The sequence below is a fragment of the Grampus griseus genome (assembly GCF_964374135.1).
Source record: "Grampus griseus genome assembly, chromosome: 19".
Classification (NCBI taxonomy): Eukaryota; Metazoa; Chordata; class Mammalia; order Artiodactyla; family Delphinidae; genus Grampus; species Grampus griseus.
In genome coordinates this window covers 44,571,141-44,580,665 of record NC_139013.1, presented here as the reverse complement: position 1 = coordinate 44,580,665, position 9,525 = coordinate 44,571,141, and the positions used below count along the sequence as shown (strand labels likewise).

Below are 9,525 nucleotides of genomic sequence, written 5' to 3'. Positions count from 1 at the left end.
GGGAGAGGGACTCAATAGATGGAGAGACTTTGGAGACATATTAAGTAAATGCAATGTGTGAGCCTTATTTGGATCCTTATTTGAGTCAACTGTAAAAAGCCATTTTTGAGACAATCTGGAAAAATTAAACACAGACTAAGTATTGGATGATATTTTGTTAGGTGTGATATCTGTTAGAGATATTTCATGAATTTGCTTCAAAATACTCCAAAAAAAAAAGTGGAGGATAAAATTAGTTCAGAAAAATGTGGATAGTTATGGTAACTGGGTGAGGGTATGGGGGGGGCTGTTATCTAATTTTAATGTTGTATATGTTTGAAAGTTTTCTATAATAAAAACACAAAATCAAATAGTATTCTATAGACGCCTATATTGACAATATTAGATACAAAATAAGTATATGTCATAGTGCCTTGCCCTTGAGTTTATAATTCTGGCAAGAAAATGAGAGAATGGAGAAAAAAAAGAAAGAACAATGTAAGTAATGTTCAAATGGAATATAATCTTTAAAAATTCTCAACTATGTTGTACACCTGAAACTTATATAATATTGTACATCAACTATACCTCAATAAAATATATATATATATAATACTGCAAATAAAATGTTCCAGAGAGCAGAAAAATCAATCAAAAATTTTCAAATTGAATGACCCAAGCAGTAAGTGAAATAAAAACAGCTCCAGGACGAGATTAACATTACTTGAGTTACAGGATAGTTGCAGGAATGATGTTTACGCTAACAAAAAAAAAAAAGAAATTCATTAGGATATCTGTGCTTGTTTTGAATTTTCTCAGCTAGTCTAGTATAAAAACTAAATTTTCAGTCCTGGAGTTCACTGGAAACAGAATAGAACTCCCAAAAGTCTAGACAGTAAAAGCACATCTGTCTTGCCCAGTAAATTAATTTGGTGTTGATGCACACAATCTTAAATCCTAAACCCTTAAAGAGAAAAAAGATGTAGATATACATGTAAACAAAATAGGTTTATCCACAAAGATATGTAGACTTTTCAAAATAAAAGTATCTTTTTAGCATAGTGTACATAGAGAAAAAGAACAATCTCTACAAATGTGTTCCTTAACTATATCATAACAAATTTAAGCCACAAATCAACAATGTGGCTGCAATATTAAATATTATTAAATCCCTGGTAACAGGCTAAACTGATGCTCCTGCACTTGGTATAAATGAATATAGAATGATTACACCTAGTTAATCTATTAAGACACTCTGTAAAAACACAACGGTCAAGATCTTGAGAAAATTAGAAAAACACTATTATGGGTACAATTTGTAAATGAGTATGCAACCTATATATGAACATAAGCAGATTACACTTTTAAATAAAATTTTCAATTGAGTGAAATTAAATGCAAACCTATGCTCAGTGACAGATAATTTCTAAATATTTTCACTAGTAAAGAACAGTTGGCATCTTCCATATCTGTGGCTATAAAGCAGCTTCACCTCTTCCCAAAACATTCCAGTATAAACTTGTACTTATCCAAAGATAAATTACCTTCATTTTCTGTATTGACCAAAACTAAGAAAAAACAAATAACAGAATGGGGGGGGAGGGCAGGGGAATCCCTTCTTATTCAAAAATTTTATATAAACTATTTTATATAAACTAAAGAATGCATTGATTGGAAGCACAAAATAATAAATAACTTATTACAAATTTATTGAGGATTATTGTTTTAATTACATGCCCTAAAACATACCAACATATTATAAGTGACTATATGTAGTATCAAGTTTTTAGTTTTTTGCTACTTGGCCATTAGGCCAACCGGAAAAACATTTACCATCCAAATAGAAATTTATTAGGAAATATTGAAATTTTTGTTTTATAGTTAGTTCTACTAAGATCATCCAGAAATAAGTTTTAATCCAACTTAAAAAAAAAAAAAAAGGTGGGGAGGCCTATTATCAAATAATTGAGTCTCTCTTTTCAATAGTAACTATATTGTAAACAAATTTTCAGCCAGGCCTTGGCTATCTGTACCATCTAAGTATAATAATTTTTCATCATTTTAATAAAGGATAATATCTATATTAAGTCTAAGTTTTGTTCAAATTGTATTAAACAGATTACAAAGGAAATTTAAGACGTAATTGTACCAGTGTAATTAGTAAATGTTTTTATTTTTTTAGAACATAAAAATTAACAGAAAACCTCTCATGCTTTGGTTAAAATCTTTGTAAGGAGGTACTGGTTTTATAAAAAGTAATAATCATTTACTGCTTGAGACAATTTTAAAAACTGAAACAAAACTAAAAATCTCCTTTTTCGTACTTTCACCTTCAAAAGCAAAAATACACTAAACGAAATATGTTGCCCTTTTTAAAAAATCAATGAAAAGTATTAAATATTTAAACATGGAAAATAAGATTTTGATTGGGTTTATAATCAATATTTTCATTTCTAAAAATGTGAGGTATTAACTGATTTCATATACCCATACCACATATAACAGTACCGTAACTAACGTTAAAACTATTCAATTAATGATCTCATCTGGAAATAAAAGATAAGGTTTAAATATTTAAAAGACCCAGTATTCTCATCAAAGATAAGTAAAATAACAAAAGCATAATAAACATGCTTTTTCCAACTATCCTAATATCTTGCTTCTTTCATTACACTCCAAGATCTTTGGAGTAGAAAAAAAATTTTAATGCAAATCTTTTTAAACAAAATAATTAAAGATAGAGAAAGTCCACAAATTTGGATTTTAAATTTATTCAGAAAAGATACTTTTAACACATTTAAATATTTATGTGACATTAGGGTAATATATAAAAGCCCTCACTAAAATACAAAACTGACTTTTCTCTTAGGGAGAACAAAAATCAATACTGAAGAAAGTAAATGTGCAAGACCTCTTTCTCTAAGTTTGTTAGGAAACACATTTGTGATGTTTAAATTTTCTGGCTGTTAAAAATTCCTTTCATAAAGCATCACAATTGGGACTTCCCCGGTGGTGCAGTGGTTAAGAATCCGCCTGCCAATGCAGGGGACACGGGTTTGATCCCTGGTCTGGGAAGATCACACATGCCGCGGAGCAACTAAGGCCGCATGCCACAACTTCTGAGCCGGCGCTCTAGAGCCCGTGAGCCTCAACTACTGAGCCTGCATGCCATAACTACTGAAGCCCACGCACCTAGAGCCTGTGCTCCGCAACAAGAGAAGCCACCGCAATGAGAAGCCCGCACAACGCAACAAAGAGTAGCTCCCCCCGCCGCCACAACTAGAGAAAGCCCACACGAAGGAACGAAGACCCAACGCAGCCATAAATAAATAAATAAATAAACAGCATCACAATTAAGTTAAAAATCTCAAAATCTACTAAAAAGAATTTTTTTAAGAACAGTAACTAACTTGATAAACTATACAAATCATCTCTCATCTTATGGTCCTCCTCTATTTTTTTATTCATTTTTCAGACAGCATTTTTCCTTCCCTTTTTCTTAAAGAGAAATTCTTATAAATCATTGGTACCCGTCAGCTACATCCGGTTCAATATGAACTTTCCTCCAGTTGTATCTCACCTCTAGAGCAAATCTGAATCCAATAAACCAGATGAACAGCAACTGATCCCAAACACTGGATTAAAAACCAAAATACACTCTAACATACACCAGGTATGTTACGTATTCCAACACAGGTTAATGTTAAAAACAACTAAGCATTCAATACTTATTTGAGGGGCTTAAAAGAAAGTGTTAGTACCAGAACCTGGACCTAGGCTTTCAACTTCATTCTAATCAAATAGTTAAAACAAGTAAAAACAAACTGAGTCATTGTACTGGACCAAATCAACCAAGGCATAAAGACTATTTAAGCGCAAAATGGTTTCCCCAGAGTGGTTTTTGATTCTCTCTTGGTAACCAATTTTTCTATCAGACTTCTACCATTATACAACTATAAAAGCTTCCATAAAGTCACAAGAAGAAAATCACATTTCTTTCAGAAATCTACCTCTAGTACTCCACACCCTCCCTGACAAGAAGTACATCTACCCTCTTCCTCCCTCCCTTAAGTATTCAATTTCTTTCCTGAAGCAGAGCTTCCATAAATATTGCAATATTAAGGACTAAATTTTAATGAATACAAATCAGAGGAAATGAAGGAACATTAACTCCCATTCAAACCTTCCTTTAAAAAAATGTGTTTCCAAGTTATATTTTTAACTTCCCCATGATTCTCTTTAAAAAACTGAACACAAAATCTCTCTGCTAATGACTTTATTCATAAATCTATAATGGAACTCAAAATAGCAAAGAACATGAAAAAATTCAGGTTAATATTTGTCAACCAAATACATCAAAGAATATGTTTACTTTTCATATAACTAACAAAAATGTCTAAAATGCACATGTGACAATACACATATTCTTCACTGTGCAGAATTTCAAAGTAACAAAGATCTGCTTAATTCAGTTGGCCAGAATAGCCCATTTATACTGACAAATACATATAATTCAAAAGAAATCAAACATAATTGATAAAGTAACGATCTCATGGTTAATCTTCTGGTAAAGTGCTACTTTCATACTGAAAAAAAGAATTAATGAAAATTAAAAAAATTTTAATGTTATACCATCATTCTGAAAGTGTTAAAATTTCTCTTCAGTACTCACTACATTCATCACATTCACATGTCCACATTATGAGACCATAAACATTACTTTGCAATTTAAAAAAATCTTTCTGTTCACAGATTATTTCCCAGAAGTTAAAAATTACATACCATTGCTAAGTGAAACTTTTTACTCATATAGGAGTGTTTTAGACACAATAATTTTTCATTTTTTTAAACATGATCTTTGGTTCGAAGCTGTCTTGATATCCTTTCTAGTTGGATGGTTGTGGTTAAGTAAAATATTTATAAAACAGCACAGTAGCTTCATTTAAACCACAGAAGTAAACTGGATCGATGGCCTAAAGGCAATGAATGGCATGTATCAAGATGTCTGGCATGATGAATTCCACATATCCATAACTGACATGGTCAGTATTAAAGGAAATTACTGTTGCTGAGTAGTGGCTCACCTCCTTTCATCAAAGACCTCTATCAATTCAGTAACAGTATTAGCCACTGAAAGAAAATTAGTTGGAAAAAAAAATCTAATCTGAATGAAGGCACACAGGTGCAAATCTTAAGCAGATAAATAAGACCAACTGCATAAACTGCATATGCAAGCATGGGTGTGTCCACCCCAAGCTCATACACACTTCTCATGTTTGAGGTTGAATATCATCACTGCATATATTCTACCACATAGAAAACTCTATGTCTGTGAGTGTATATACCCTAGAGGTTAGAACTAGCTGATGGCTTTCCAGAAAAAATGAAACTTTAAATGATGCAAAAGTTGTCCTTTCCTCAAAATAAAAGGTTTTAAATCAATACAAAGGGATGCAATACCAGTGGAAACTGAAAGATGCCATGAAGTTAAATCTCAGAAAGGACAAGTTCAACTTCATAACTGAAGGCTGCTGATGATTTCTTCTCTCTCTCCTTGAATAATCAAATGCAAATGCCTTTTAGCAATGGTAGCATTCAAATCCCACAAAAAATCAAGTAGTGTGCCCTTAAGGAGCACCTCCATTGGCACAAACTGTAAAACCTGCTGGGGTGCATCAGAGTTAACCAAAGCGCTCAACAATTCATTCACATTCTGTAGATACTGGAAAACTGGGTTTGGAAGGTCTTGATAACCAACACAAAGCAGAACTGCACAAGTCTTCAGGGGCTCGGAAGAGGTAGGACAAGAAAACGTGATGAATCTAAAACAGCTGTGGAGTACAAAGATCAAACCAGCCATAAATCTTGTAAAACAAGAAAGTACAGGCAAAATCATAATATCTCCTGTATGAAGCTGCTGCAATGAATGTAGAAGGCAGTCCAAAAATAACTGCTGGTAAGCTGGGTCTCCATCATGAAGCAATGAACAGCTAAAAGTCATGAGTTCAGCTGATTCCAAGAGCTGAACTTCCAATGGTATATGTATTTTGACATGTTGGAGAGCTGGAAAACCCACAAGCAGGCACTTTACTTGGTTGCTGGGTTCTACATCCTGCTCATCCTGAAGGCATTTTGTAAGGCTAAACACCTCAGAAAATACCAATTCTTCAGAAAAAATGTGACAAGAACAACAATACTGCTGTTTTGGCCTAAACTTGGAATCCAAATTCAAGGCTCCTCCCAATGACTTTTCAATTGCTTCATTAAGAGCCTTTAAAATTTCACCATCACAGAAAGGAGAACAGTTTACCCTTGGCAGTTTCTTTCCCTGTAAAATCTGCCATAAGTGACACTCAAGATTGGAAGCTGTCCCTTCTAAAAGAGCACTTTGCCCAGGATGATATGCAGCATGTTCTTCAGCCCAACTATTAAAGTACCCTTTGGCCACCTTATCTTTCCATGAAAGGGTTTCCAGCATTTTCCTTTCATTGTAGGTTTTAAAATATCTGTTCCTCTGCCCAAACCATTTTGTATTTGTACTACAACCAATATTAGATTTTTTCACTAGCCAATTATTTCTGGAAAGAGGCTTCAATTGAAACTTTTGCATGAAATACTGAACAGCATAGTCCCTTAAACTATTCAGCTTTGCTTTTTCCCCTTCTGCCATGCACTCAAACAGACGAATGTTCTCGGAAATAGTCTCTAGCTGGTATTTATGAAAGAACACACAACATTCTTCATGTCTTTTAAGAAAAGATTCCGGAATCATGTGATGGGGAAAGAGAGCTTTCCTGGTCATTTCAGGCCCAAAATTCAGCACCATCTTAGATAAAAGAGGATAGATTGCCTCTCTTCCCTTATAGTAGAGACATACCACATAGACTTCTGAGTTTCCTGCCTTGCTGGTAGCAGGTTTGAAAACATGGACTTTGTCAAAAGAACAGTTTAGCAGGTACATCAGGTTTATGGAACAATGTTCAAACAAAGTAAACATCTTCAGAACAAAAGAGCCACCACTTCCAAGAGTCATCAGAGCAGTGACAGCTTCACAGTAATGCAAAGAAGAGACTAAAGCTTCTTGTTCACCTGGGTTTCCTTGGCAATCAAAACTTCCATCTGCAGTGATCAAGTGAATGGTATCCATGCTGCTTATGAAATTCTGAAGTCCAGTCAGATATTTCAAGGTCATGATATCGCCGGTGTTATCTGGACCAAAGTACCAGCAACGTAAGGTATTTGCAATAAGTCGGTCATCCATAATCATCATAAGATTGTCATTTGCTTCATGGTATGGATTCAAAGTATTAGCCACCCAACTCCAATCACAGGGGAATCGATGGGATTTTAAGTAGTGATTGAGACTAGCTATAAAAGCTCCAGGAGCTTCACAAAGGTGTAGAGAATTCAGTTTTCCCTTCTGAAAAGCTTCCTGTGGAATAAGTGGAAAGCTACACAAAATTTCATGAAACTTACACCATGCTTGAGTACAAAGTTCAGCGTTCACAGATTTTCTCACATGAGAAATTATTTTCCCAGCTTTATTAGTGAAAGCCGTGTGCTCATGCCACTCATCCAATTTCTTATCACTCAGTAGGTTTTTCACTTCATTTAGGGAGCTCTTCAAATCAAGAAACACATTGAATTCCGTGTGGTCACAGGTGAAAATCTCACTGGAATCTGGTAACTGCCACTCATCGTTAAGTGGCTTGCCATAAGAAAAGTTCTTGGCAAAGAGTTCAAAAATATCAGCAAGAACATCTGGGCTGAATGTCTCAGGACTTGAACCCAGTGGTAGCTTTCTGCACTTACTCATTTTCAAATTAAATTAAAATCTAGAAAAAGAAAACACACAATTAAATGAATCAAATTTATTAGTGGGTGAAAACTCATCCACAGCAAACTGGATCACAATCATGACAACCCACAAAAAATGGGAAGACTAATGTCAGCACAGTTCATTACATGATGAGGCAATCTGGAATAAAGAATAAAGGCTTTGCTATCCGATAGACCTGGGCTCAAATCCCAGCACTGCCATTTACAGCTTAGTAAGAGGCTGTGGGCAAATAACTCTACATCTCAGTTTCTTATTTAAAAAATTGAGGTATCATTTTTTTAGATGAGGATAAAACATGCTAGCATATAAAAAGCATATACCAAAGAATATTCATCAGTGACTGGCAGCTCTTATTACCAAAGTAACGCACCGAGCTCCTCTCCAAAGTTCTCCTCTACCCATCACTGAGACACTGCCCACAGGGCCCCAAACACTTACTTAGACTAAGATTCATCCCTGAACGTGACCATTGATCAAACTCTAACAAGTGACTTTTAGCTTTTTTTAGCTCCCTCCAAATCTCACTTCCTTCCAGGAGAGGTTCCCGCACCTGAACCCAGCACTGGTCCTGTTACCAGACCTCTCTGACACCACCCACTTACTCACCTACAAAAACTGCCAAATATATCCTCTGTCCAGATCTCACTCTCTTGCTAAATCACACACTTTGGTGGTACCAAATCGCCTTTACAGGCTACCAGCAAACACTCATCACCATATTGCTTGTCAACTGTGGTGTACCTGACAGGTTAGCCTCCTGATCAATGTTGAAACTGACCTATAGTTCACCCTGGCAGGTCTCTAAACTAGATTCCTGCTTTATATGGTTGATCAGACAGCTCCATGCTTGTATTACAATATATTAATTTTTTGCACAAAAACTTAATACACTTTGATAGAATAATTTTAAACTGAAGAAATATCCTTAACGAATATACAAATTACAAATAGTAACCCTACATTCTGTGTTCTAACACTGCCTAAGAAACCAAAAACATCTGTCCAATGGAAAGGGATAGGGGTACAAGAGAAAGAAGCAAAGCTTAATGGCATAGTGTCGGAAAAGTTCTAAATTCCAGCAGATACAGCAATGAGTATTACACAGTACTTGCTGGCACAATGTTAATCAATAGGTGCTTCAGTTCATGACTACTGCATTTACTTAGCATATTCAATACATTCTACACCAGTCTGAAGATTAAAATGGGAGATAAAGGTGAGCGGGCAATACAATAAACAAAATAACAGCCAGAAGACTGTATTCTATTAGCATTTGTACTCTTCTCTTAACACATTTTTTCATCCTTCTATATATTCTTTTTTAAGCTGTATGTGGGCCTCTCACTGTTGCCTCTCCTGTTGCGGAGCACAGGCTGCAGACGCGCAGGCCCAGCGGCCATGGCTCACGGGCCCAGCCGCTCCACGGCACGTGGGATCTCCCCGGATCGGGGCACGAACCCGTGTCCCCTGCATCGGCAGGCGGACTCCCAACCACTGCGCCACCAGGGAAGCCCTACATTTTATTTAAATTATTTATAAGTATAGCAGAAACTAACACACCATTGTAAAGCAATTATACCCCAATAAAGATGTTAAAAAAATTATAAGTCTGTCTACTCTACTAGCTTGTAAACTTCTTAAAGTAACAAGTATCTTCTTAGCCATGTTTGCCACCATATATTTACACACTGCACAAAAATTGCGGA

At 35.4% G+C, this 9,525-nt stretch overlaps 1 protein-coding gene across 1 annotated transcript; it reads right to left on the bottom strand.

The window, feature by feature from the left end:
* Positions 1 to 4,310: 4,310 nt before the first annotated feature.
* On the bottom strand, positions 4,311 to 7,795 carry CMTR2 (cap methyltransferase 2; the record flags this gene model as incomplete). Its single annotated transcript, XM_082677595.1, has 1 exon — positions 4,311 to 7,795. The coding sequence occupies one exon, from the start codon at positions 7,793 to 7,795 to the stop codon at positions 5,495 to 5,497; it is 2,301 nt and encodes a 766-aa protein (XP_082533721.1). The 3' UTR covers positions 4,311 to 5,494.
* Positions 7,796 to 9,525: the final 1,730 nt, after the last annotated feature.